Genomic DNA, 25,005 nt, shown 5'->3' on the forward strand with positions numbered 1-25,005 from the left:
GCACGTTGACTGAGAAGGTGTTAGGGTCATTTGTGTACGGAGACCCTTGATCGGCTCGAAAATTGGATGCTGCATTGTTTTTGGTATTTCTCGACGGAAAGAGCCTTCCTCCAGCATTTTCGGCGGAAAGTTTCGATTTTGCTTTAGGTATGTTGAAATTCTGAATGAATTTCTCTAACACCTTTTTCGGAATCGACATGATATTGGAATGGTCTTTCTGTAAGGTTTAGAGCCAATGCTAACGTCGATTGGTTTGTAGACTCACTGTTTTGGGGTTTGACAGTCAGATAGCAATAGGATCTGGCTACAACAGTTCTAAAGTGCCACGGGAGGCACCTTTATAGTAAGCCTGACTGAAAATTGTCTACATCACCTGATAGAAGCAGGTCACGGTGCGGGGTAACTCGCATGACCAGTGTATAGCATGAAGAGGACAATGAAACTGCTCATCAGTATTCTAGAGGGATGCACTTCAGGAAACATCCTCTAGATATCCATCAGATTACCCGATAGGCTGGCAGGCCCCGACTCCGACAGTTTCCAAGCTCTTAGTGCGTCTTTTACGCCATCCTTGTCATCCGTGGCGTCTATGACCGAACTCACTAGATTACGCATTGTTTCCACTTTTGCCTCGAAGTCTTCAAGATGTACCCAGCCGTCAATGGGGACTCCAAGGGCGCCGAAGAGCTCCCTACGATCTTCCCAGCTCTTCCCTTCGGCAACATGAGACGCAAGCTCATCGGCGCCGAATGTTACGGGACAAGAGGACTGTGGCTGGCCAGTTAATTCCATCCATTCGCGCCATGTTCGAAGCATCATCTCTCGAAACAAAAACAATCCATCGTCATCCCACGTGTACCCTGAAAAATCGATGAGCTGCTGTCGCGTTAAAGCTTGAGGAAACGACAGAGCAGAGAAGACGTCATTGTTAATTTCGCAGAATTTGGAAATATAGAGCCTCTGTAGTTGTGTAAGCTGGTATCTCTGCAAATTTTCCTCTTTTTCTTCTGGCGTGAGGCCCGTGGCTGACGGAAGATCGAAAAGCAAGGGCCCATGAATCTTCAGGAATTTCGGTATCCTGCAGGCGTGAAAAACGGGAAGACTGGAGCAGCCCTGCCAATCAATGATGCTGACAATCTGATTTTCCTTTACAAATATATTCCCAAAGTGTAAATCAGAGTGCCAAAGCACAGACCGATTTTGACCTGGATCTGATGGTATCAAATGAGGCACAACTTCCAGATACTTGTCGAGGAGTTTAATGTGACAATCAGGAGACTCTTGGCTATCTGACTGTCTCAAGGGGTCTGCCGGATGACGAGGATTTGCAAACCGGGTGATCCATTCTTTCTCTCGCCTGGCGATATCTATCGCATATGCCCCAGATGACGACCCTAATTTTGCTCGGTCTCGTATTAGTTGGAGCCCCAAAATTATGGTTAGGTGTTGGCTTACAAGGGCCCCTAAAAGCGCTCATGAATCTTCTCTCCTCTTCCCAAAATCGTATATCACAGCTGGGGCCGATGCAAAACTGATCGGGTATTCCAGGGACATTAATGCCACCCTCAATATCCTCTCTATAGAACAAGCTTCCATAACAACCGAAGTCGACAGCGGCTATTTTGGCTTGAATATTGGCCAACTGAGACACAATGTCCACCTTATCCGATATGTCCATAGTGGGCCAACTTTTCCTCAACTCATTGCCAGCAGCTTTTTCCATTATGATGTATTCGACTCCCACATGCTGGTCTTTCTTGCTGCTCCAAGCAAAGACTCGCGGGACAGGTATACCTAGCTCGTTACGAAGAAATTTAAGCGTGGCAACTTCACTGGCGGTAACGAATTTCTGAGGGATGTAAGGATTGGGGATTTTCGCAATGACCTGGACGTCATTATCCATTGTCAATAGAAAGGCTTTGTTGTATGAGCCTTCGGGTAATTTCGTTATTTTGACGCAGAAGTTCGCATTAACTGATCTGGCCGCTATTTGTTTGAGTTCCTCGACATTGAAGGGCTGGTACCGTTTACGAAGCTGGGCTGCTTCGTCCCATAGCCAGCGTCCAGAGGTATAAGAAAAGAGAGTGTCGTCTCTATGTTGATTTGAGTGGATCATACCTTGAAAAGACAAACTCAGTAAAAACCAAGCAAATTTATCTTGACGAACTTGCCGGGATGGGGAGGTTTGGAGATTCTCCAGGGGGAAGCGGAAAGGAGCATGCGATGAAATCGGGGTAGTGTCGCTGTTATAACTCTTCTCAGAGTTTTCAGAGGCGCCATGGAAATGGCTTGAATAATCTATGATGATTTTATACTGTTGAGTAGATGGTGACGGCCTCAATAATGACCCTGCAAGTGACGGGTAACTGAGACTTTGGTCGTCGACGACGCACAATTCACCCCAGCCACACCGTTGCTTAAAAACTGGCACCAGCCACTGGCCCTTGCCCCGATATGTTCAGCCCCAGCATTTTGAATTTCATTAGTGGAATGGGCCAACTGACAGCCAAGACCGTTCTTCTGAAGGTAGGTATTGATACTCTCAAGGAGCGGTTCGATCATATTACAGTTTGTGCTCTGTTCTTGCATAGCGAGTTAACTAGTACTCCCTCAAGGCGCGTACGTCCGCTCCGATTTGGATCGCGTGGTCGCGTACGGTGGGTGGCTGGAGGACCAGCTTGTTGCAATATGGCTTCCCGATATGCTTCTTGGTGCTGAACTATACCTAGAGAGCTGACAAGTGAGCTGGGATACAGTCTGACCCAAATAGATCAGTGGTAAGGGAGAAATCTCAAAAATTAGGTATCGACAGTAGGTGGTGGTTGTCTCAGGGACGGCTGGAATTGTGAATGCTGACGTAACCAAACCAAATCATAGAAGAGGATTGTCACATGATGGTCCTGATAACTCAAGTTGAGGCCATAATCGAATTTTTCCGCCCAACACCCCCTCTTTACCCTCCTTGACCACGGCACACAACGTTGGAATCAATTAGAGATACTCGCTTTTCCCAACCTAAAATTTGATGTTTATAAGATACTATGATAACATGTTTTTTTTTGGACTGGATTTTCTGCCCTTTCACCCTAAACAAACAGTACTTCAACCTAATATCTATTTCTTGATTAAAATTTTAATTTACTCCACATAGGATGTTTTATTTACAGGATTCAGTTCCTTTGCATGAACCGGGTGTCCCTCGACGCGTCGAACATTAATGCGGCAGTGTTCCGAGAAATTCTCGCAGTTCTTAACCCTACAACTCTACTTGTGATTACCACGCTGGAAAGGGCCCAAAATCATCATCAAAGCGAAGCGAACAACCGGACACCTACCCCGCTACCAATACTAAGTCTGCTGGAAACCCTTTCAATCATCCTACCACCGGGAGAAAGCAAAAAAAACTAAAATCCTGAATCAAGTGAGGCCCAGCCAGAGCTGGAACCTCGATCTCTGGGGAGCTCGGGCATTCCCCTTACCTAATTACTTTCAGTGACCCTCTACTTTCTGGTTCATTGGTACATATCATGGCGGGGTAATCAGTGATTGACGGCTTGTTAAAAGATCAGGTAGATCAATGAGTAAGAAATATACCAAAACACCCGCGGTTTCTGCTTTCGGATATGTGGCTTTTGTCTGGGTATCTGTGCTAAAATAAACTAACACTAACCTATACAGATCCTCTTACTGTTTTGATATATATAACAGGGTCACAAATAGCTTTAATTACCGATTATCTATAGCTGCTGTGGTTTAAAGCAGGAATAATCTCCCAGTCTTTATATATAGAAACACTATTAATAATATTCAGTTAAAAACTATAAATAATGGTTTACTATCTTTCCTGATTGCATGGTACCAGTTATAAAGGCCTAACTACTAACCCCCTCAGGCCACTATATATATATATATTTTTTTCTCTCGAGGTTATGTGGCAATACAATGAATTGAGTAAAGACTTCTATGGACGCATTTTTGACGAGATAAAAAAAAGCAAATCGAGATCATCTAAATTGCCTAGTGATACATAGTAGTTCCACACCGAATGTATAGTCACCACGAGCAAGGCTACATTGCCGAGTAAACTCCAACTCCCGGACGTCGGCAGGAACAAGAACGAGCTCGGGCAAAGACCAAGTCTGAGGAAGATTACGTCAGTATCGGCTCGTGTTCCCAAGTCCACCGGAGGGCTGTGTTTCAGGGACCTGGACAAACTAATAGTACAAAGACTGTCTAGCACGGGCCTGCAAGGGATCTATCAGGAGAGAAACCTTGTTCGATTCTCGATCATGGAGACCAACCCTGGCCCCAACGGCCAAGCTGATTCGAGGATCGGGCCGATTCCAGGGAGAAGGGCGATTGAATGGTGGCTGACTACTAAACAGTAGTCCCCTGTAGCCCGGTTCTGGGCCGGCCAGCGGCTAGGCATTCGCATTCCAGACGAGCAGGCCGGTGAGGTAAACAACCAAGGAACGGCTTGGTTTCGCAACTCTGGTAGATCTGGCAAATCTGGTGAGTATGGCTAAAAATAAACCGGGCAATCCGGCAGAGAGACGAATGACAGTGGAGGAGGGCGGATGTCCTGTGCAGCTGAACTGAAGTGACAAGCGGAGCTCGTGCGTCATTTGTCCCGCGGCGTTGCCATGGCAGCCCATCGGCCGGTAAACATCGGTCTTGCGGTTTCATGTCAGCCACGACGGCCTCGTTGTTGGAGCAGCCATGGGGCTGGCGGGCTCATCGTGGAGAAACTAGTATCTCGAGCCTGACATCCCTTTCTTCTTTGGACTTCTTCGTGCTGGTTTGGCGTGTTGTGTTTTCTAACTCCTTCTTATCTCTCTCCCCCCCGGAATCCTCTGAACGGCAAAACCACTTTACATCGACATTCCTAAGAGAACGAAGAAATCGCCGAGGACATCGATCGAGAACCTTCCGCCACACTTGGGACGAGACTGTGGATCACCGAGCAGCAATTATTCCCCGTCCGCATTGCCTGACCGACAATTCCCACCTCCTTCCGGAATTGTTGTATACCACATTCCTCGAAATTCTCCTACTCCGGCAGCATGTCAGGTACCATGTACGATGAGCACGTTTATGCACCCTCACGGCGTCATTCAGTTGCTACCCCCCCTCCGTCTATGACACCGCGACATAGTCGGACACGCAGTCAAAGTGTTAGAGTCAGCAACGGCACAGCGAGCACAAATACAAGTGTGTCGAGTGGGAGAATGTCGGAGGCCACAAACATCACCCATCCTCCCGCTTATTCCAAAAAGTTCGTGGTGGTGGGCGACGGTGGATGTGGAAAGACTTGCCTTTTAATCAGTTATTCCCAAGGTTATTTCCCCGAGGTAGGTGCTCGTCCACCGCAGTGTTATTGTTCTCGTGCTGAGTGCCCAACTCACTCTTTCTTCTCCAGAAATATGTTCCTACGGTATTCGAGAACTACATCACGCAAACCACACACCGAGCCTCGGGTAAAACGGTCGAGCTAGCTCTCTGGGATACTGCTGGTCAGGAAGAATACGACCGGCTGCGTCCACTTTCATATCCGGAAACGGACCTCCTGTTTGTTTGCTTTGCTATAGACTGTCCTGCGTCCTTGGAGAACGTTATGGACAAGGTATTTCCGCTCTACCCCGCAGCAACATGCAGTCGCTGATACTTGGCGCAGTGGTACCCCGAAGTTTTGCACTTTTGTCCGACCACCCCACTTATCCTGGTCGGCTTGAAATCAGATCTGCGCAACAAGAGAACGTGTATTGAGCTTCTAAAGACTCAGGGCCTTACGCCCGTGACACCCGAGCAAGGTGAAGCGGTTGCGCGCAGGATGAACGCATCCTACGTTGAGTGCAGCAGCAAAGAAATGCGCGGTGTCGACGGGGTGTTCGCTCTCGCAGTCGATACCGTTGTCTCTGCCGAGGAGCAAGACTGGAATGACCGCCAGACAACTAGTACACCCGGCAGCAAACCTCGAACCACTGGTGGTGGTGGCGGCGGCGGAAAGAAGGTCAAAAAGCGTACCTGCAAGATTTTGTAGACTCTGGTCCCACCGTTGATGTTTGTCTGGTCATGATCATCTGCCCCTTTTGGTTCCCCCTATATTTTCCTTGAGATGTCTGCTTTTTCTCCCTATCCCTGTTATACCGAGTGAAAAGCCTGGTTGCTTTGACGGTTCCCCCTATCTCCCTTGTATGTGACATGACATGACATGACAACGTGGCCATGAACGCGACGAGCACCGGCACGCTCCGCCCGTGTCGCTTGTGTTGTCCTTAACCCCTTTCTATACATGCTGGCGGCTTTGTGCTTGTTTTGCTTCCCCATGTTGCTATACCTGTTTGGCCTTGATGACTGTTTTCTTCGATCACCATTACTCTTACCATTTCACCCCGCGCCCTTGATCTGGCGATTTTGCCCTTTTGTCTCAATGCTTGATGTCTGTCACGAATCTGGCCCGCTGGCCATTCTTTACCATGCATGGGATGGGTGTTTATTGGCGCAAGCGAAAATCCCGTGTACTTGCTTATTGAACTTGTCAATCTTATATTTCTGTCATTCCTCGTTTGGTATCCCGATTTCCGATAGCAACCGCAGTAAAGTGTAGAGATAAACAATGGAGAAAAAAAGAGACACCTCTAACATACGCCAAGCACCTAATTCAAGAATAGCCGTGAATTCACCTGTCCTCGCCATCTCCCAGCTCCTGTTCATGAAGCTGGCTATGATCCTCATCCGGATGGGCACCTTTTTGCCGATCCTGAGCCTCGGTCTCGTCTCCAGGCTGGCCCATGAAATTTTCGAACTGCGACCACAGAGCCTCGACGGAGCCGAATTCATTTCCCACCTGCAGCGGGATTAATTAAATCGACCCGGAAAAGAACGGAGAGTGGGGAACTTACAGAGATAATGCTCTCTAGGTTCCGATTCAGCCGGTTGATGTTTTGGAGGACTTGCTCCATGCCCTATCGTGGGATTATTTAATGAGTATTGTATTGCACTCATGTAAAAGACCGCAAGTACTAACCACCGCAATCTCCCGCACGAATTCTGCCCGCTGCTGCTCGAACACCGTTGGGCTGGACGCTCTGTTTTTGGGGGCCGGAGTCGTCGACATGGTGACGCTTGAGGTCCAAGCACCGACTAGAAGGATCGGCAGTACTTAAAATAAACGAATTGAATGTGGTTCTGCAGCCTTGTTGGCTTAAGCCCACTTTGTATTAGAGCGATGGTGCGCGTGTTGAATGCTGTTGATTGTTGCTGCTGGCTCGAGGCGGGGCGGTGCCTGGCAGGCTGGATTCGGCATGGTCGGGCGATTGTGCCGGCATAATGGATCAGACCGCCTTCATGGCCGCCCGCGTTATCGATAGCGTTGTCAGTTATGCATCTCGCAAGGAAGATGGATGCATGTCGTGTGGATATGTGACATTGACTTGAAATTGGGATCTGAGGCTAATACGATTGAGTTTGTTATGGGGGTGTCCACTCGTTATTTTTATTGCGTTTGATTGCTGCTGTCGGAAAACATCTCCGAAGGACAACTCCTTGCCGCAGGCCAGCAGCGAGGTCTGCCGGGAGAAATGCCTTGTCCGGTGATGCGCGAAGCTTTCTCTTTCTCTTTCGCTTGATCGTATAATTTTCATCATTGAGCTCCAAGGGGGAACATGACGAAGCTATAGAGACGTTTCAAAGTCTACTGAACCTTCATCGACTTGACGTTCCAGTGACGTAACTCGTTACCAGATGTTATTTAACATGGTCGAGTCTATCATTGTCATATCCATAATACCCGACCTCTATGTTTATTTACGAAAGCCACTGGGTCAGAAGGCAGATCACTCAAGATTGGACAACTTCTCTGAATACTCTCGAGAATGAAGGCAATCGGTGTTGAGTATTACGGCCCAGTCGACCGTCTTGAGGCTCGGGAGGTCTCAAAGCCGTCAGATCTCCAACCCCGGGATCTGCTCGTCCGGTGCGAATGCCTCCTATGGTCCGGATTTAGCATTTACTGAGAACTATGGACAGGATCAAAGGGGTCTCCGTGAACCCCGTGGACACAAAGGTACGGAACGGGACGTACGATGATTATCCTGGTAAGACACTAGATGCTTCCGGTACAGGAGGGTCAGATGGGTTGACATTTGCAGATTACTATGACCGTGTTCCTCGTCCACTCCAGATCCCTGGATACGATGCAGCAGGCACTGTCGAGGCTACTGGGTCAGAATGCTCAATCTTCAAACTCGGAGATGAGGTGTTCTACTCAGGAAGCCCAATTCGTCAGGGGTCGAATGCCGAGTACCAGTTGGTAGATGAGAGGAGCGTTGGTCATAAACCGAAGAGTCTTGACTTTGTCGAGTCAGCTGCCATGCCCTTGACATACATCACGGCATACGAGGCACTTGTTGAACGGCTAGAGATTGAAAAGGGAGAACAAGCAGCACTACTCATAATTAACGGCGCTGGTGGAGTCGGTGCCATGGCCACTCAAATTGCACGCGTTGTACTTGGCCTTCCAGTGGTCATTACCACAGCATCCAGACCGGAGACGGTCCAGTTCACGAGAGACATGGGTGCAACTCACGTTGTCAACCACCGAGAGGATGTCTCTAGTCAGATTGAGAAGCTGGGCATCGATTTACCACTGAAGTAAGATATCCTCAAATGTTAAAAATCTCCGCTAATAACATCTCAGGTACATTTTCATCACACATTCAACAGATAACTATATGGACACATGTGCTCGGGTTTGCGCACCGTTCGGCAAAGTCTGCTCCATCGTTCAAGGGCAAGCTAAGATGTATGGAACGGCTTTCATGTCCAAGTCATTGACATTTACCTGGTGCCTGCTTGGAACAAAGCCATACCACCAGGTAGACATCGAATCGCATCATCGCATTCTGGAAGAACTTGCAGCCTTGCTTGATGCAGGCAAGATCAAGTGTCATCTGACGAAGCGACTGAGATTGACACTCGAAGGTGTCAAGGAAGGACATGAGATTCTTCAATCCGGCGGGAGCATAGGCAAAGTGGGTTTAGGCTTGGAAGAGGCAGGATCTAGGGAGATTTTTACCTAGACATGATGCCCGAGGGATGCCTTTCATCGTTCTGCACGGCATGATTGCTTGCATGGATCTCGATGCCAAGAATGACAATTGGGTACGACAATGAGTGAATGCATTGCCTTCCATTGATTATGGAAAAAGTGATGGCCTGCAAGCACCGAGAATACCACCACTATTTAATGCATGAAGGGAAATGTAGGCTGCTTTCTCAGCAATTTTGAATTTACAATAGGAATCAGGGGACCAGAAAAAGCGAAAGGGTTTGGATATTGTTTCTTCTTTGTTCCTCACTTATTTCCAGGAGACGTTCGAGGTCACCGGCATTGGATCATTTTCACCGTCACGACCAACATCTGGATTACTGTGCGACACAGCAGGAGCAGAACTCTCGATCTCACATTGTTTCGAGCTATACCACGAGCTATTCGTGGCTATCGGGACTGATTCTGCATCTGCAGAGAATGCCCCCGCAATCTCAAAACCGGTTCTCAGCGGGATGTCTGGCGAGAGACAACCATCATCGTTCCAAATATCGCATACTTCGTTGAATGGGAGGTTCGATAAGCAACTGGCCTGTGAAGTGTGATTCCCCTGGTGTTTATTCCTAGTTATTCAGAGTCACGAACCCGTGTTAACATTGCAACGAGACACTAGGTGACGGCAACAAATACTCAGAAGTTGCTATGACTCCAGATTTGCAACACGCCATCTCCAAGCCCAGAAAGCCTACCCCTCGATGTCTTGCGAAGCACCACGGAATTCATCCTGCAGACTTTCCACCTACCACTTGAAGATCTACCCGAATCCGACCTCACTGGAGCCAGGTATACAAGTCTTCAATGCCCGGGTATATCTGTCACGACACACGACAAAGATCTACACCATCCGCGTGGACCAAATAGCAGACAACCAGGGCCTGCGCCGCGCGTACAGCTCCAGAAATATGCACCATGACCTTGATACTCTATCCAATAGGGATAACACGAACTATCTTCGTCATCAGATGTGTCGTCGATCAGCCTTGCCACTACGAAGCACTCAAACCCTCTCAACCTTGACCAGACAAACGACAACCGGATTGCAAATATCAGCAGCAGGAACTCGACCGACCACATGGTGAACCACATGTCATCCCTTCTCAGCAAATCAAACTGCACTCTCATCAAACATTCAGAGACCCCACCACCCACGTGCCACTACACAGTACCAACATTTACGTCAACGGCGAAAAGATCTACACATGCACCCACACCTACACCTCCACGGCTCCTCCACTCACCCAAGCCAACGATCCCTTATCATCTTCCTGGAACAACCAAACCACCACCCATCCTAAACCCAACAGCCGACACCATACCGTATCCTGTTCCAGAACCACAACCCATAAATCACAAATAGGACCCTGACTAACCCTTAAATCCCACTTTGTATCTATCCAACCCCCACTCCGGCTTCATGAAAGACAAAACGAGCATCGTCCCGCCAATACACAACCAAGTAAACCATCTAAACAGATTTAATCCCCCAATCCGACATATACGTGACGTTGGGTAGGTAAATTGGATGAATTGGTAGTCGGTTACGCCATCACCTTGCGTCAGCACCCAAATCCAATACAATCCTCGGGACCAATCACGGTTGATTAATAGATAGACTAAGGGGAGTGCTGCTTAGCTGCTAAGATAACGGGTATCGAACGTAGCTTGATTTCTGGGGAACGGGGTGGGGGGTATGATGTCAATGTTAGGCATCAATACAATATTACATAGTAGAAAAAAAAAAGAAGGGTGGGTAGGTGGGTTGATGGATGAGGTCAATTCCGCGTAAGTACACGTCCATTTCTCTCTCGCTTTATTACTTATCCAGGTATGTTGCGATTGGGTATCATCAATTAATCAATGAACATATGCATATTGTGTTCGTAATTTCTAAGAAAGGCGGGAAGAATATTCATGTGAAAGAGGAGAAAGAAAAAAGGGTGCCCAGATTTTATTCAAATTGAATCTGCCTAATCTACTCCGTCGCTAAGGGACGATGAAACCAAGCCAAATCATACCAAACCCAATCCATTTCAGTCCAGCTTAAGAATGTAAAGTGTTTATCCGTATCTAATGGAACTCCCATATAATGTGCGTATCTTCGTGTCGTTTCGTGGTGGGTTTCGTTTTCGAAATTCTTTTGGTGTAGTGTGTGCGTGTTCGACGGTCGCCAGGACCGTGTGTAGTGTATGCAAGGAGGAGGAAGAGGAGGTATCAAGCGGAGCCTCTTCTGGCTGGGACGAGCATCGTGCTGAGACGTTTCCAGCGTTGTGTGGGAGAGTTGGGTTGCTCGCGGTCTAGACGGTCTTTGTCTAGACTGGGCTTTGAGGAGGATTGAGTGGAGGAGCGCGGTCGGGTGACGAAGGCTTCGTGGTCGGCGAGGACGTCTTCGAGACGGACATCGCAGTCTGAGATGCGTGGACGAGTATCGTTGAGGTCAATGATCTCGATGAATTTGGACGACATGTCGCGCATCTTTGGACGGAGGTGACTCAGATTTGGGGTCGGTTGCGGATCTTTTTGGTGGGCTTATTGATTGCTTCGGAGCGTTCCGCGTTTCTTTTGCTGCGGCGGATATATCTTCCGTAAAGATGGAGAGTGGATGGGGCCGCGAGAGGAGAACAGAGGGGTAAACGACTGGGATAAAAGGGACAAAGGAGGAGAAGAACGAGAGCGAAGATGAAAAAGGCACGGATGGTGCAGTAGCGGGTGATGCCGATTCGCTGGGCACGGTTTCAAGTATGCGCCAGGCAGGGATGTCAAGCGGTCTTCTGCGTCAGAGCGGTTGAGCTGACAGAGAGAGAGAGAGGGAGGCCCTGAAAGAAAAAATTTTGCTGAACGAAGGAATTTAGGCGCCGCTGACGTCCGGGGAAGAACGGGCATATTTATTGGAGATTTTGAGTTCTGGATGATGAGACTACCCATCCACCGACCAGTCGCAATGCCGCCAGTTCCGCATCACAGGCAAAAGGAAAAAGCCAAATTACTTGCCAGAATCACCAGAACACGCGGGGGTTGGGGTGGCGCCCCAGCCTGAGTGAGTACGAGTGAGCAAGGGCAGGGGATCCATATACGCCGTGTGCCCGGGAGGAAGATGTTGTGACTTGTGATGGGTTGTCGGACCCTCTGATTGACGGGGCTGGCGGGGGGGAAGGAATTCGCCATGGTTCGTCCGTCATACCGAAGGTTGTAAGTGTGATGCCTGCGTGGCGCTTGGGTTGGGTTGTTCGTTCGCAGCTGGTCCGATCAATAGTCATCGATATCATCCACAGTATACTACATACTATCTATCTATCCCTCGACTCCACTATGGAGTCCCTTCGGACCCTCCCGCCCGTCCCGATGAGGGCGAATTGGAGAGAGCATGACGTCGTGCTCAAAGCGATCCATGGGTCGTTTCTGCAGCCGCGCATCCGGTGCAGTGGCGGGGGTTGAAGCTGTGTCGAGTCTCCAGTAAGCTGATGTGGCCTGCTCCATCGTTCTAGGCTGTGTCCATACAAATGGCGGGGATGATGGCAGATCAGCTTATCAAATAGGTACGGGTCTCAGGCGATCCATGTGCAACGCAACGAGCGCATCGATCAGCGGGATTATAAATAGAATGTGATAACGGTGGATGTAATGAACGTTGTGTTGTGTCTGGTGTACGCAGTTGTCAATAGTCGATAGTAGTTAGATAGTTGATACTGTGTCGGGGATGGAATTGAGCGACCAGCAAGCAAGTCACGAGCCAGTCACGGGCAACTGTGCTCGCCATGACGTCATCCCATGACTCGTCTGCAACTCCGCCCCCAGCATTCTTCCCCAGCACCACCACCAGCCATTGCATCGTTCTCGTGGCCTACCTGCCATAGCCACAATGTCCATCCATCATAGCCATGCCTACGAAACGTGCCAGAAAGAATCCCCCGGCGGCACAGAAGCTCGCGTCTCCACCTCCATCCGAGAAGAATGTCGTTCCTACAGAGGAGATACCTAGCACGCAAACTTCAACCCACGAGGAACCCAAAGAAGAACCAGAACCATCAATCTCTCACGTGGACTCACCCCCTTCCTGGCCTTCAGACGAAGATGAAAAACTACCCTCGGAAACAGAAACCACCACTAACCACAACACCACCCAAAAGCCAGCCCAATACGCCGCAGCAGCAGGAGGGTACAACGCGCTCAAGTCGCACAAAGGCCAGATGTACTCGGGCATGGCGGTTGGAGGATCCCACACCTGGACGTACGACCCCGGAACATGGAACGAGACCAAAGAGGAGCCGGATCTGTGGAGGATCGATTACCAGACGAACAAACGACGAGCGAGGAATGCGCCCGCGGGGAGTGGTGCGCCAGTGGGAACCGAGTACCACTGGTTGATTGTTGGTCATCAGGTAGGTTGTGTGATGGCGGGATAGCAATGACTGACTGGCCTACGGTCGCAGCATGTCAAGAAAGTCGATGCCAACACATACGAGACGCATCTTACGGGCTCGAAGTATAAGCTGGCGTACAAGTCTGCGTCGTCGAACTCGTGGTCGTTGCCAACTGTCAGGAAGCAGCGGGATCGGGAGGTCGAGTTGTTGGAGGATGCGAAACAGCGGGTTCGGGGGCTGCCTCCAGTGCTGGCGTCGGAGAAGGTCAGGGTTGAGAAGAGGGAGAAGGGGCAGAAAAAGCTTGATGGTATGTTTGGGAAAGTTGGGGGAACGGGGACGGGGACGAAGAGAAAGGCGGATGAGGGTGTTGGAGATGGGAATGCTTCCTATGAGTGATGCTGGCTGGACCACGTAAGACTGTTCGGAAGATAATGCACGACAGCCATGAGGTTAGGGATGGCGCGTAATTGTCTGGGTTTATCTTTGAGTCATGTTAGTTTAATGCCTTGCAGATTGCAGCATAGCATCAATATAACTTTGTTATATTTTTCCTACGGAGGGAACGTAGCCATGCAACTAGATTGAACACGGAGATGGCTGATCACTTGCTCCACAGTTGGTGGCTGGAGAAGACAATCCCGCATACTGTGTAGAGCAATGGAAACGTGCTCCAAGGCCACCAGCAACCACACCACCGCAATCATCCGACCGCATGTCCGGAATCATGATCCAGGGATATGGTAACGTATCCACATAACCGATCCAGGGATAGCCGTCGATCTAGACTCCCCGTGAGCAAATAACCTCAACTGTCTACCACTTTTGAGATGAAGTCTATCTGAGACCCACTACTCTATCCCCATTACCGGTGACATCATCCACCCCGACTAAAGATAAGCTTAACTTTGGCCTCCTTCCAGACCGCGACGAACAGCGTCTCCTTCATCTCCCTAAGTTCCCACTACTGTTCAATCCGCCACCCAACCACCCATTCATCCCAGCATGTCCAAACGAATCAGCTCCTTCTTCCAACCTCTTCCGTCCAAGAAACCCAAAGTCGATGCTGCAATCCCAGCTGCCGCCCCAGCAACCTACACCCACCACCCCAGCTATCCCATCCCGATCCGCGACCCTCCGAGCACCATCTCCACGCGTCTATCCAATCCACCCCCATGTACCCCCAAAGCCATAACCAACCAACCCCACTTGGACCTCCTCTACTTTCAACCATTTCTCCCCGCTCCCCTCGCGCGTGAACTGTTCCAATTCCTTCGAGCCGAACTCCCCTTTTACCGAGTGAAATACACCATCCGCCGCGGTGGCACACCCACCTCCATCAACACGCCAAGATTCACAACCGTTTTTGGCGTGGACGATACCTCAACGTTCATTCCTGATTCTACCACGGAAGATGACTCCCAACGCTCAGCCAAATCTCGAATATTGGTCGATAGTAAAACCCATGCCCCTCTCAGCGACGATAAGAAATATCACCCCCATCAACCTCGACCCATCCCGCCCTGTCTAGATGTCCTCCGCCAAGCGGTCGAGGCGGCCACCGATGACGGGACGAAATACAACTTCGTCTTGGTGAATTACTACGCTTCGGGCGAGGATAGTATCTCGTATCACTCGGATGATGAACGGTTTCTGGGGCCCAGACCGACTATTGCGTCCATATCGCTTGGCGAGAGGAGAGCTTTCCTCTTGAAGCATAAAGTGGGTGCTACTGGGGAGGTTGGAAACGGGGCCGGGAAACCCCTCAAGTTTCCCCTCGCCTCGGGTGATATGTTGGTTATGCGGGGCGACACGCAGGCGAATTGGTTGCATAGTGTGCCTAAGCGTAAGGGGACGCACGGTGGTGGTGCTGCTGGTGTCATGGGCCGGATCAATATTACCTTTCGTAGAGCGGTGGTGCCTGGGGGCACGGGCAACTATTATCGGTATAATGTGGGCGATGGGGTGGTTTATCGGTGGAGGGAAGAGGAGGGGAAGATGGTTGCTGTTGAGGAATAGTCGACGGACTATCTAGGTATAACATGCTGGACTGAGACGATAGATGAAGGAGATACTTGATCAGTGCGAAGCAAACGGGTTCCTGTAAGCCCGGAAGCGATCTACCGGCTGCGCACTGTCGAGAATCTTGTGCAACAACGTTCCATAGTCCCACCCGATAGCTGCGGCCGCGAGACCGGTAAGACTGGCCTGGTCTTCACGACCAGGGCGACCAGGGCCGGTCATGTTCTACCACATATCAGTCCCTGTACGTCCAGGAGACGGAGGCGAGAACGTACCGGTTTCATGTTGATATCGAAGATGGCGAACTCGGACCCCGCGCTGAATCGTCTAACATCAACACGAATCGGGGCTGTTGCGCCAATCAGTTTCGCGACCTGTTCGCACTGCCGCATTGCACTTCTGTACGACGCATCCTGCATTTCGGACTCGGTGACCGCGCGCGAGTTCGCAATCACTGCCACGGCACCATTATACGGCGCGACCCCATCGACATGGTTGAATCGCGTGATCGGAGGAAGACTCCAGTGTTCTCCTTTCTCAGTTGATGGCGGCATAATTGTGATGGTTGCCTCTTCGCCAGTAAGGAACTCCTCCACCATGACGATGGGTGACTCGTTCAGCAGGGCTGTGACATGTTCTTCAAGATCTGCTCGATCATGACATACCCTTACTCCATGGCTGCCGCGGCCGCGGACGGGCTTCCCGACTACAGGATAGCGAGGAATTGAGTTTAGGATAGAGGAGATATCATCCGAGCCGCGGATGAGCCATGATTGTGGGAGGGTGAATGAGCCATGGATTCGGAGTTGGTCGTTGAGGTAGGCTTTGTCATCGAAGGACTCAACTAGGGAAGGCGGCTGACCAACTACAGAGACGGGAGCTGAGGCTAGAGACTGGGAAATTTGCAGCGGGTGTGAAGAGAACAGGATGGTGTTGGCCCACAGGTGCGTTGCGCCTTGGTGCACAGCGGACAGGATCCCTTTCTCTGTATCGGGGAAACACCAGCCTTCTTGCTCTTTGGGGTCAGGGGAAGTTGCTGGGGTAAGAACGCGGACACCGTGGTTACGAAGCGTATATGCGATGTCTGCGCCCGAGTCTTGGTAGCCTGGTGTCTAGTTAGTACGAGTTTCCGAGATGTCAGGGGTGGGGTCGATACCGCCAGGCTTGCGGGGCTTGCGAGCGCCGTTGATGATGGGTGGCTCGATGGCCTGATAGAGGACTGCGACGATCGGGGAGTTGCGAGCTGCACTATGCAAGGACCTGCTTATCTGGGGTATGGATGGAGCCATTGTTGTGTGTTGGGATGGAGTTGGAGGTTGATAGCCAAATCTGGTTTATGGATGTGGAGATGCGCGGGAATGGCCCGGCATCGGAAATATCCGGGGGTGCTCGGAACGATCCGACAATCCGGAGTAGTCCGGATGTGATGCCATTGCCTTGTCCAATATTATACGATGGCTGGCGTGGCTCGTCTGGGATGTCTGGATAGCAGTGATATCAGTAGCTGTTTGTATGTAGAAAGGCTCGCCCTCCGGTAGAGGGATAGGTGATTAACTGAAGATTTTACCTCTTCTGACAAGAACTTCGGAATAAATTCCAACATTGAAACAAACGTGAGAGACAGGAAATGTTCGTGATTGCCGTGGCTCTGGGATGATGTAGATTGATAGACTCAGAGCGAAGTACCTAAATGGAATGAAGTACCAAGGGATACAAGTCAGTAGTATCCCAACGGTCTAATTCAATGCCCAAAGTTCATCCAGTAATATGGACCTGCCTCCTTTGGCATGGGGGCATCTGACAAACACAACAAACCTAGCAAACCCCCAACCATCTCTTACAACTCTCGCTCTCTTCGGCCTGTAGATGCATACCTCCGAGCTCTGCTTCCTCAAGAACATGTTTCGGCACGGATGGACCTGGTAGCAATCTTCCCTTGTTGACAGCGTATACATGGTTGTGCATGTTTTCGGGCCCTTTTTGTTTGTCCTGGGACCGTGATCCTACAATACTGTGCACGATATACTGACCTGAGCCTCGAGTCTATAGGATACTACTGGTTTCTATAGGATACGGGGTGCTGGTCCACCATGACATCGACGATTAGCCAAGCGCCAGGCACCTCTGGCTGAGTCCAGACACATTCATCGCGAGGTGAAGCAGTGGAAGCTTGGTGCACCACCTGCTAATGGCGTCAGTGTCTACGGTCGCGTTCCAACGTGATTTAAGGGAACAACTGAATCGCACCAAACGCGTCACTTACCTTAGCCTGCTTATTCGAAAGCTCCCTATAAACTCGACTTGGATCGTCAACCCTAGACGAAGGTAAAGTCAAGTCGCTTCTGTGCAGTACCATCGAATCTTATCCATTATATTCCACTCTAGGCAAGGATTCACCTAGGACTTTTCGAAGAGCAGTCTAACATGGCACACAAATAGTACTGCAGATCACCGTCGATCAGACCGTCGTTCTATCCGCCTCCGCATATCCTTCAGATAATACGCCATTGGATACGTCCGGATATATGTCGGGATCAAAGAATAAGTCGCTTTCATTACTCCCAAGGCCACCCTCCCCAGCCTCGTGCGCTTGAGACCATATGCCTCTCCGACCCGTTGGGGAAGCAACTCCGCCGTAATCAGCCTGACAGATGGCATAAGTATCTTCATGTGCAATGGAAGCCTCTTGTTATATAGCATATCATGCGCCACACCTTTCGCCTCTGGGGTGACCTCCACCTGTTCGATCTGCTGGTCCCAGTAAGCCCAGAATGCCTTGCGATTGACCGGCCACATCTCCACGGGTACGCGCAATGATGTTGCAAACACGGCGTACTCGCGATACACGGCTTCCGCGGCCGCCTCGTCCATCCATCCGAAAGTATCCTCATACAAACTGATATCAATGGCATAGAGCGATGCTGCAACCCAGAGTTGGAGGCGCACGTCGTCGGCCGAGTAGCCGGCTCCCTTGACCGGAGCATGGGCGCGGTGGACCATATCCACGACAATCCGTTTCTCCTGTGGAGTACCAAAGGCCATGCAGTAGATGAAAGTCATCGTCGTGCGCAGCCGGTCAAGCGGCCGGTAGGAAAAGTTGCTATGGATGTCGATGGCTTTACCAATTCCCGGCATGGCAAGCTGTAGAAGGATAGCAGCTGCGCCTCCGGCAAGGATAATACCTTCGCGGAGGACCTTCTGTATGTGCTGTGTGTCATTGGGAGCGAGTTTTCCGAGGTTTTCCTCTGATGACGACGATCTTGATACCGATAGATGTTTACCGTGAGACAACAGCCTGAAAGTAATGACTACCAAGGCCACTAGGACAGCTAGCATAGCATGGCCAAACACCATCTTGGAGGCTTGATCTGGAAAGTTATCCACGAGAGAAAGTCCACACAGGTGCCCGATGTGCAGACCGACGGAGTTTACTAAGTCAGCCGCGCAAAAGCAAGCATGACAAAGCCGACTCTCGTATTGCACCTGATGGCCTTGCGCCCGTTCTGGAGGTCAGGCGGGGTCGGAGGATCGCGGATCTAGGGTCATGATGTCAATCCGGTATGACAAGGATGAATCTGTCCGACTCAACCATCGAAACGCAGCGACAGGACCAGTAGAAGACCTGGATCTACCAAAGTATGTTTCACCCAACATGGAAACTGGCGATGCGTACCACAATCAGTCTCAGATCCAAAAGTGAGGTTAAACAGTCACCGAGAAGGTAGGGTATGGGGTATTGGGTATGTACTAACTACAAGATATAGACAATAAGCGAAATCGACAGGAAACCGTCAAAACCAGAGCACAAAGAAAACTACAACCTTGGCCTCCCCCTAGCCTCCTTGACCTCTCTTCGACTCTCCTCCCTCAACACCCTCTTCAAGATCTTGCCACTCGCCGTTTTCGGTATTGCATCGACGAACTTGACTCCTCCTGTGAGTGCCTTATATTTCGCCAACCTCTCCCCCAACCATTTCTTAACCATTTCCTCTGTCAACATCCGCTCCTCCGTCCCGGGTCGTCTAACCACATACGCTCGTGGCAGTTCCGTCCCGGGCACCACATCTCGCAGCCCAATGACAGCGACATCTACAATGAGCGGATGCGCCAACAGAACAGCCTCTAGTTCCGGCGGGGCGACCTGGAACCCCCGTACCTTGATGAGCTCCTTCTTTCGGTCTACGATGTACCATTTCTTCGTTGCGCCATCACAATACGCGATATCCCCCGTGTGGAACCAGCCATCTGCGTCAACGGATTCCGCGTTGGCAGCCGGGTTATTGAAATACCCTGGAGTGACCGTTGGTCCGCGGACGCAGAGCTCACCTCGCACGCCGTAGTCGGAGATGTCGGTGCCGGCGTCATCAACCAATCTACATACCCCATTCCCCATTAGTCCCGCACAAAGAAACAAAGAGATGGAACATACTTGGCTTCCAAATTCGGCACCAACCTCCCCACCGAGCCCGTCTCATCCTCTTCATCCCATCGAAGCATCGTCGCGATAGAACACGTCTCCGTCATACCCCAGACCTGCGTACAGTATGCGCCTGGTCCAAGCAAGTCCTGGAACCGTTTCTGGGCGTTTCTATCCATCGGTGCCGCGCCCAGGTTACTCGCGCGGACTGATCGCAGATAGCCCCGCTCGTAGGACATGGGATGCATGATGATGGCTATAGCAATGGGCGGGACGACAGCTATCTCCGTAATCTTGTACTTCTCCATTGTTTCCAGAAAAAGGGTCAGGTCGAAGCGTCGCATAACATAATTGATGTGGCCGGCTTTCAGACTGCCAAAGTGGCTACTCGGAGCGGAAGCGGCGTGGAAGAGGGGCATAGGCACAACCCTGCTTACCTTGATTCAATCTCAGCACATAGCCTTCCAAAGATGAATCCGACGACATAAAGATCTAAGGTACGTACCCGCCACGGCCTGGGATTCAACTCAAACACGAGCTCATGTTCCGCCACAAGGTTCATATGCGTGATATTCGCCGCCTTGGGAAGCCCCGTCGTCCCACTACTAAACAATCTTGCAGCCGTAGTTGTCCTGGAAATCGCCTCATCATCAAACCTTACCCAGTCCTCCTCACCATAAGTGAGCAACTCCGTCCACGACACCGTGCCCTTTGGTATCGACTGGCCCAGGATATCAAATACCCGAATTCGATCTGCCGGGATCGACACTTCTTTCGCGGCCACCGTAATCGGACCTAAAAGCTCCGGCTCCGTAATGATAAAGTTCGTAGCCGAGGATCGGAAATGATGACTGAGTTCGAGAGCTGTATAGGATGGGTTCGAGCCCGTGAAGATGCCTCCTGCGCCAACAATGGCCAGGACTAGCATGGTGTAGTAGATCTGTCGATCAGTCCATTAGATCATTACCTTCGACGCACATTGGACAGGGGAAGGTAGAAATACATCATTGAAAGAGTGAATAGCGACGCAGTCACCTTCTTTCACGCCCCAGGCGCGCAATCCCGCGATGAGTTGGCGAATAATGCTTCGAGCTTGATTGTAGGAGATGGAGCGGGTGGGATTGTGGACGTCAATGTAGATCTAGGTATGTCCGTTAGAGAAGACATTCTAGGGCATGTAAGCAAGGGTATGTATGAAGACGGGGCAGTACCGGTTCATCATGATTGTAGGGCGGGTCGGAGAAGATATACGAGATGACATCGAAGCAAGGCACGGGGGCCCTGGCAGCAGGTTCGAAAATCATGCTGGGAGGGACAGGGAAGAGAGGACAAGGGGGGATGCGAGGAGACAAGGATGCAGGGACTTGCCAGACGCATGATGACGGGCGTACTACTATCTTATAGCTTTATCGGGGCGTACGAGTCAGGATGTTTAAATAGGGGGTTTTTTTTTTTTTTGGATTGGATTGTCTGTATGGACGGACGGCATGGCATGGCATGGCATGTCAGGCGGACCCGACCCGGCCATGGGCCGTGCGATGCATGGATGGCATGGTGTGTCAGGGAGTGTATGTCTATAACCCCCCGCCCTGGTAGACAAAGACATTGTTGGCGATAGGACAACTGACAAGGAAAAAGCCAGGGCAGCTGCGGGTCGGAGAATATCCAGGAATCAGCGGGGAGGAAGACCGGTCGGGGGTGGGCACAGATTTTTAGTGTCGCCGCGCCGTTTGGAATAGGGCGTGGAGACCAATGGGCTGTGAGGCTGGCTGATAACCATAAGAACAGGCAGCCCGGCTGACCCGCTGGGATGCAGCGAGCAGGCCAATGATGGAGCTCGGCGAGGCCGCGAAGCTTACCAACGGCCGTGGGCTGGCAGATAGTGGCTCCGGCGCATTGCTCATCACCGATCAGAGCCGAAGCTGGAACCGAGGATGCGTCCGGATCCGTTCCCCATACCGCCAGAACAGGCCCGGGCACACGCACAGAGCCAGCGCCATAAATGCCAGCAGCGAATTGCCCCAGCCCACCCCGAGCCTATCATACATGGCTGGGCCGCCCAGTGGCAGCACTGCTCCCACCAGCGACCGCAGCACCGTGCTGGCTGCCGTCACCGATGCCGCTTCCTTCAGATACGCTTCCACCAGATACGCGTTGGTCGCGATGAACACCGTCATCAGCCCCAGCGCGAACACCCCGGTCCCGATGATGGGCACGATCCAGTGTGTGTGGGCTTGCGCGGCCCATCCGTACCAAAACAGGCCGATGGGGACGAACCAGCAGCCCACTGCCATGGGCGGCAGACGACACTCGGGCGTGAATGTGCCGCGCGCCGTGTGCTGGACGGCAAGCCGGTTGGACACTACGCCATACGACACCAGGCCGGTGACGCTCCCGATCCCAAAGCCCAGGTATGACAGACCGGCCACCCCGGTGGACCACCCGTAGGCGTTCTTGAAGATCGGCGGGATGGTTGTAAACATCAGATACAGATAGCCGTATGTGATGGCGGCGAACAACGACAGCATCAGAACGATGGGCGAGAATGCCAGGAGCTTCATCGGTCGGGCCAATGTGTTCAGGTATGATTGTGTCGTGAATGGACCGGTGTAGTATTTGGACTGCAAATTTGAGTTGCCCGTCTCTTTGCGTAGCCGGGTAGCCTTGCGTTCCAATAGCACCGGGGCATACGATTCGTGGTAGTAGAAGATACATCCGATCGTGATGACACCGGTCTACAAGTGTTAGCCTTTCTCCCCGACACGCCGGTGAAGTGTGCTTACAGCAATAGCAATCACCCAGAACACCCATCGCCAACCCTCGGCCTCGGAAAGAAACCCGCCTGCAACTGGGCCGACCACCGGTCCTAGGATTGGTCCCAGCGCCCATATAGACATGATGCCTGCGCGCTTTTCCAGGGGCACCATATCCGCGACAGTACCCGATCCGATCGTCAGCGGACAGACGCCACCAACACCGGCCAGCAGGCGGAAGACGATCAGCTGCGGTAGGGTCTGCGCAACGGCGCATGCAACGGTGAAGACAAGGAACAAAACATTGCAGACGTGGTAGACCGGGACGCGACCGTAGATCTCGGACAACGGCGCAACCACAAACGGGCCGACCATGTACCCCAAGACAAAGACGGTCACGACGAAGGAGCCCAGCATGTCATTCGTGGTATGGAAGTCGGACATGACGCCCCTGAGCCCTGGTGCAAACATGGACGACGCCAGGGGTCTTGCTTGGTTAGCTGGCTCAGACTGTGCTGGACAGATAGACTCACGTTATGAATGTGTTACAGGACAACAGGACCAATTGACGAGCTTTCTTGCCCGTGGGCCAATTTAGGGGATTTTCTGGGTCGTCAGGACCGTCCCAATCGACCGTGACAGCATCGTTCCTTTTAGCCAGCCCAGAGACCTGTGATCTATTCAATTCGTGCACTTGCGAGGCCTGCTCCCTCCCTGCCTGCTTTTCCACATCAGTTGTACTCGAGTGCAGCGACATCCTAGACCGTGACAGTAGGATAATGCGGAAGAAAGCTAGGAAGAGAGGCAGCCATGGTGCAATGGCACCTGGGGGGGGGCTTTATGAGAGTCACATTGGTCTTGATTGAAATCCTACATTGAATTGGGCCAACAGTGAATCGTCCGAGCAGTGCATGGGATGGACTTGGAAGCTCTCTCGACCGCCAATCCACGATTGAGTCTGTTGTTACGCGAAAGTTTTATCCAGTTTATGAGGGTAGTTATGCAAATCGTTATTAATAATGTGGGACAGGCATCCCTTGGCATGCGCATCTGGTCGATCTGCCTGGTTGGTCTCAATCAGTCATAGTCTGAGGACAGGGATGGCCTCAATCAAAATCGTGTTCGGCTCGAGGCTTTCCCTCGGTCGCATCTCGACCATGTTTTTCCTTTGTTCCGATCTAGGAGCGTGTTCTTCCAGCTTGATCTCCATTGCTCCGAGCAGCAAGCAGCAAGGCCATGAGCGATGTTGACGTATACCTTACAGTCTAATTCAGACCATCCCTGAACATGCAGAGAAGAGGGTCTCGGTGCAGGGAGGCAAAAGATGGATGCCTGCGGCATTCCCGATAAGCAATATCCAAGGTGGTACAGTATCTTGCAAGGATCCCCACACCAAAGAGGAGGTAGATAGATTGGGAGACTGCGAGGTTACGAAATCTCAAGCCGTCTTGCAGCCCCCTGGTCGACGCAGGGTCTTTCACGGCTTCACATTTAGGGTCCGACGGGCACTATACATTGTCTATCTCAGCCTCTATCGAACAAGACGTCTGAGGCCACGGGCTGATGAATCTCCCCAGGAAAAGAAGAATACGTCGCGAGGTCGCACAGTCCAGCAAGACGCCAAGAGTATGCTGCGTGGGTTAGCGTTCGGAAGGCTTCAGGTTTGCGAAATTCACCGGGGTTCCTCCGCGGCAGACGATCCCCAACCCGCCCGGTCAAACAGGAAGCTATCCCGTTCACAACGGTCGCGATGCAATATCGGAGCAGGACATGTCTTGCCGCGATAAGAGGATGATTTGTAGGCCACAGAAGTGGATTGACGGGCCGGGATGCAGTCAACTGGTGAGCTAGTCTGCTGGCAGTATCGATCTGCCTGCCCTATGGAAGCTACGTCGTGATTGGAGTCTAGACCCAAAGTATCTTCAGCGACACAACGAGAAGTGATGAATAAAGAATGCCTAATCGACTAAGGACTAGTGCATGCTGGGATGTTTGCGAAAACGCCACCAACTTCTCAGGTCGAGATGACTGGCCGACGCTGCTGTGGTCATATTTTAGCCGGTGGGTCTGGATTAGGGGGACGCGGTGTCGTAATATTTTGCAGGATGACTGACAGAATTATCAATTAACAGCACCCCGTATCGACTTGTCTGGAGTGGCCTTCCTCATCCGGGGGTTGCCTGTCAGCCGGACGTTATTCGGACTCCGTTTTGTGCAGATTTGTAGCCACTCGGTGGATGGTCTTAATAGTAGCAGTGGCTGAGCAGCGTCTGGAACCATCTCAAGTCCAGCAGTGTCCCGCAAGCAATAATGCGAAGCCTGCGACGATCCGCGCGGGAAAGAGCACGG

The 25,005-nt window shown here is 51.3% G+C and overlaps 14 protein-coding genes across 14 annotated transcripts; 7 read left to right on the plus strand and 7 right to left on the minus strand.

The window, feature by feature from the left end:
* Positions 1 to 368: 368 nt before the first annotated feature.
* Positions 369 to 2,773, minus strand: BO94DRAFT_324923 (phosphotransferase enzyme family protein). The gene is made up of 5 exons (XM_025606925.1): positions 2,726 to 2,773; positions 2,505 to 2,577; positions 2,172 to 2,437; positions 1,456 to 2,118; positions 369 to 1,394 (listed from the first exon to the last, which is right to left on the minus strand). The coding sequence occupies exons 3-5, from the start codon at positions 2,278 to 2,280 to the stop codon at positions 487 to 489; spliced, it is 1,680 nt and encodes a 559-aa protein (XP_025470971.1). The 5' UTR covers positions 2,281 to 2,437; positions 2,505 to 2,577; positions 2,726 to 2,773; the 3' UTR covers positions 369 to 486.
* A 2,142-nt stretch (positions 2,774 to 4,915) lies between these two features.
* On the plus strand, positions 4,916 to 6,166 carry BO94DRAFT_324935 (Rho GTPase Rho4). The gene is made up of 3 exons (XM_025606926.1): positions 4,916 to 5,351; positions 5,420 to 5,623; positions 5,675 to 6,166. The coding sequence occupies exons 1-3, from the start codon at positions 5,064 to 5,066 to the stop codon at positions 6,038 to 6,040; spliced, it is 858 nt and encodes a 285-aa protein (XP_025470972.1). The 5' UTR covers positions 4,916 to 5,063; the 3' UTR covers positions 6,041 to 6,166.
* BO94DRAFT_324936 (uncharacterized protein) lies at positions 6,167 to 6,795 on the plus strand. The gene has a single exon (XM_025606927.1). It carries the CDS (start codon positions 6,293 to 6,295, stop codon positions 6,605 to 6,607), a length of 315 nt encoding a protein of 104 aa, XP_025470973.1. The 5' UTR covers positions 6,167 to 6,292; the 3' UTR covers positions 6,608 to 6,795.
* BO94DRAFT_532162 (DASH complex subunit DAD1) lies at positions 6,521 to 7,250 on the minus strand. The gene is made up of 3 exons (XM_025611064.1): positions 7,028 to 7,250; positions 6,903 to 6,965; positions 6,521 to 6,847 (listed from the first exon to the last, which is right to left on the minus strand). The coding sequence occupies exons 1-3, from the start codon at positions 7,115 to 7,117 to the stop codon at positions 6,680 to 6,682; spliced, it is 321 nt and encodes a 106-aa protein (XP_025470974.1). The 5' UTR covers positions 7,118 to 7,250; the 3' UTR covers positions 6,521 to 6,679.
* Positions 7,251 to 7,874: 624 nt separating this feature from the next.
* BO94DRAFT_582604 (zinc-binding alcohol dehydrogenase family protein) lies at positions 7,875 to 9,080 on the plus strand (the record flags this gene model as incomplete). The annotated part of the gene is made up of 4 exons (XM_025615484.1): positions 7,875 to 7,975; positions 8,029 to 8,096; positions 8,151 to 8,652; positions 8,699 to 9,080. 4 exons carry the CDS (start codon positions 7,875 to 7,877, stop codon positions 9,078 to 9,080), a joined length of 1,053 nt encoding a protein of 350 aa, XP_025470975.1.
* Positions 9,081 to 11,320: 2,240 nt separating this feature from the next.
* Positions 11,321 to 11,581, minus strand: BO94DRAFT_458955 (uncharacterized protein; the record flags this gene model as incomplete). The annotated part of the gene is made up of 1 exon (XM_025607816.1): positions 11,321 to 11,581. One exon carries the CDS (start codon positions 11,579 to 11,581, stop codon positions 11,321 to 11,323), a length of 261 nt encoding a protein of 86 aa, XP_025470976.1.
* Positions 11,582 to 12,984: 1,403 nt separating this feature from the next.
* BO94DRAFT_447069 (uncharacterized protein) lies at positions 12,985 to 13,788 on the plus strand (the record flags this gene model as incomplete). Its single annotated transcript, XM_025607523.1, has 2 exons — positions 12,985 to 13,485; positions 13,537 to 13,788. Coding segments are annotated over 2 exons (753 nt in total), but the record flags the coding sequence as incomplete, so codon positions are not given.
* Positions 13,789 to 14,320: 532 nt separating this feature from the next.
* Positions 14,321 to 15,594, plus strand: BO94DRAFT_325050 (alpha-ketoglutarate-dependent dioxygenase AlkB family protein). Its single transcript, XM_025606928.1, has one exon. It carries the CDS (start codon positions 14,470 to 14,472, stop codon positions 15,481 to 15,483), a length of 1,014 nt encoding a protein of 337 aa, XP_025470978.1. The 5' UTR covers positions 14,321 to 14,469; the 3' UTR covers positions 15,484 to 15,594.
* On the minus strand, positions 15,594 to 17,200 carry BO94DRAFT_325239 (glutathione synthetase ATP-binding domain-like protein). Its single transcript, XM_025606932.1, has 3 exons — positions 17,054 to 17,200; positions 16,643 to 16,967; positions 15,594 to 16,591 (listed from the first exon to the last, which is right to left on the minus strand). Exons 2-3 carry the CDS (start codon positions 16,773 to 16,775, stop codon positions 15,705 to 15,707), a joined length of 1,020 nt encoding a protein of 339 aa, XP_025470979.1. The 5' UTR covers positions 16,776 to 16,967; positions 17,054 to 17,200; the 3' UTR covers positions 15,594 to 15,704.
* Positions 17,201 to 17,648: 448 nt separating this feature from the next.
* Positions 17,649 to 18,984, minus strand: BO94DRAFT_325254 (oxygenase MpaB family protein). Its single transcript, XM_025606933.1, has 2 exons — positions 17,750 to 18,984; positions 17,649 to 17,671 (listed from the first exon to the last, which is right to left on the minus strand). Exon 1 carries the CDS (start codon positions 18,838 to 18,840, stop codon positions 17,935 to 17,937), a length of 906 nt encoding a protein of 301 aa, XP_025470980.1. The 5' UTR covers positions 18,841 to 18,984; the 3' UTR covers positions 17,649 to 17,671; positions 17,750 to 17,934.
* Positions 18,985 to 19,300: 316 nt separating this feature from the next.
* BO94DRAFT_459064 (acyl--CoA ligase) lies at positions 19,301 to 21,207 on the minus strand (the record flags this gene model as incomplete). The annotated part of the gene is made up of 5 exons (XM_025607823.1): positions 19,301 to 19,859; positions 19,916 to 20,340; positions 20,409 to 20,843; positions 20,907 to 21,044; positions 21,115 to 21,207. 5 exons carry the CDS (start codon positions 21,205 to 21,207, stop codon positions 19,301 to 19,303), a joined length of 1,650 nt encoding a protein of 549 aa, XP_025470981.1.
* A 460-nt stretch (positions 21,208 to 21,667) lies between these two features.
* Positions 21,668 to 23,698, minus strand: BO94DRAFT_325110 (MFS transporter). The gene is made up of 3 exons (XM_025606929.1): positions 23,190 to 23,698; positions 22,687 to 23,143; positions 21,668 to 22,638 (listed from the first exon to the last, which is right to left on the minus strand). Exons 1-3 carry the CDS (start codon positions 23,411 to 23,413, stop codon positions 21,814 to 21,816), a joined length of 1,506 nt encoding a protein of 501 aa, XP_025470982.1. The 5' UTR covers positions 23,414 to 23,698; the 3' UTR covers positions 21,668 to 21,813.
* BO94DRAFT_325127 (uncharacterized protein) lies at positions 23,466 to 24,544 on the plus strand. The gene is made up of 2 exons (XM_025606930.1): positions 23,466 to 23,759; positions 23,955 to 24,544. The coding sequence occupies exons 1-2, from the start codon at positions 23,676 to 23,678 to the stop codon at positions 24,441 to 24,443; spliced, it is 573 nt and encodes a 190-aa protein (XP_025470983.1). The 5' UTR covers positions 23,466 to 23,675; the 3' UTR covers positions 24,444 to 24,544.
* Positions 24,545 to 24,974, plus strand: BO94DRAFT_325128 (uncharacterized protein). Its single transcript, XM_025606931.1, has 2 exons — positions 24,545 to 24,717; positions 24,789 to 24,974. The coding sequence occupies exons 1-2, from the start codon at positions 24,645 to 24,647 to the stop codon at positions 24,917 to 24,919; spliced, it is 204 nt and encodes a 67-aa protein (XP_025470984.1). The 5' UTR covers positions 24,545 to 24,644; the 3' UTR covers positions 24,920 to 24,974.
* The last annotated feature ends 31 nt before the right edge of the window (positions 24,975 to 25,005 follow it).

This window comes from Aspergillus sclerotioniger, assembly GCF_003184525.1.
Source record: "Aspergillus sclerotioniger CBS 115572 chromosome Unknown BO94scaffold_5, whole genome shotgun sequence".
In the NCBI taxonomy this organism is placed as follows: Eukaryota; Fungi; Ascomycota; class Eurotiomycetes; order Eurotiales; family Aspergillaceae; genus Aspergillus; species Aspergillus sclerotioniger.

Bases quoted from the DNA above. Each gene is read 5' to 3' on its own strand.
- BO94DRAFT_324923 (XM_025606925.1), bottom strand. From the start codon at position 2,280: ATGGCGCCTCTGAAAACTCTGAGAAGAGTTATAACAGCGACACTACCC. The intron at 2,119-2,171 runs GCAAGTTCGTCA...TGTCTTTTCAAG, and splicing joins CTCCAAACCTCCCCATCCCG to GTATGATCCACTCAAATCAA. The intron at 1,395-1,455 runs GTAAGCCAACAC...GAGCAAAATTAG, and splicing joins GAGCGCTTTTAGGGGCCCTT to GGTCGTCATCTGGGGCATAT.
- BO94DRAFT_324935 (XM_025606926.1), top strand. From the start codon at position 5,064: ATGTCAGGTACCATGTACGATGAGCACGTTTATGCACCCTCACGGCGT. The intron at 5,352-5,419 runs GTAGGTGCTCGT...TTTCTTCTCCAG, and splicing joins CCCAAGGTTATTTCCCCGAG to AAATATGTTCCTACGGTATT. The intron at 5,624-5,674 runs GTATTTCCGCTC...TACTTGGCGCAG, and splicing joins TGGAGAACGTTATGGACAAG to TGGTACCCCGAAGTTTTGCA.
- BO94DRAFT_324936 (XM_025606927.1), top strand. From the start codon at position 6,293: ATGCTGGCGGCTTTGTGCTTGTTTTGCTTCCCCATGTTGCTATACCTG.
- BO94DRAFT_532162 (XM_025611064.1), bottom strand. From the start codon at position 7,117: ATGTCGACGACTCCGGCCCCCAAAAACAGAGCGTCCAGCCCAACGGTG. The intron at 6,966-7,027 runs GTTAGTACTTGC...ATCCCACGATAG, and splicing joins TCGTGCGGGAGATTGCGGTG to GGCATGGAGCAAGTCCTCCA. The intron at 6,848-6,902 runs GTAAGTTCCCCA...ATCCCGCTGCAG, and splicing joins ACCTAGAGAGCATTATCTCT to GTGGGAAATGAATTCGGCTC.
- BO94DRAFT_325050 (XM_025606928.1), top strand. From the start codon at position 14,470: ATGTCCAAACGAATCAGCTCCTTCTTCCAACCTCTTCCGTCCAAGAAA.
- BO94DRAFT_325239 (XM_025606932.1), bottom strand. From the start codon at position 16,775: ATGGCTCCATCCATACCCCAGATAAGCAGGTCCTTGCATAGTGCAGCT. The intron at 16,592-16,642 runs GTATCGACCCCA...ACTAGACACCAG, and splicing joins CAAGCCCCGCAAGCCTGGCG to GCTACCAAGACTCGGGCGCA.
- BO94DRAFT_325254 (XM_025606933.1), bottom strand. From the start codon at position 18,840: ATGGTGTTTGGCCATGCTATGCTAGCTGTCCTAGTGGCCTTGGTAGTC.
- BO94DRAFT_325110 (XM_025606929.1), bottom strand. From the start codon at position 23,413: ATGTCGCTGCACTCGAGTACAACTGATGTGGAAAAGCAGGCAGGGAGG. The intron at 23,144-23,189 runs GTGAGTCTATCT...TAACCAAGCAAG, and splicing joins TCCTGTAACACATTCATAAC to ACCCCTGGCGTCGTCCATGT. The intron at 22,639-22,686 runs GTAAGCACACTT...TAACACTTGTAG, and splicing joins TCTGGGTGATTGCTATTGCT to ACCGGTGTCATCACGATCGG.
- BO94DRAFT_325127 (XM_025606930.1), top strand. From the start codon at position 23,676: ATGTGGGACAGGCATCCCTTGGCATGCGCATCTGGTCGATCTGCCTGG. The intron at 23,760-23,954 runs GCCTCAATCAAA...CATGCAGAGAAG, and splicing joins ATAGTCTGAGGACAGGGATG to AGGGTCTCGGTGCAGGGAGG.
- BO94DRAFT_325128 (XM_025606931.1), top strand. From the start codon at position 24,645: ATGTTTGCGAAAACGCCACCAACTTCTCAGGTCGAGATGACTGGCCGA. The intron at 24,718-24,788 runs GTGGGTCTGGAT...ATCAATTAACAG, and splicing joins CTGTGGTCATATTTTAGCCG to CACCCCGTATCGACTTGTCT.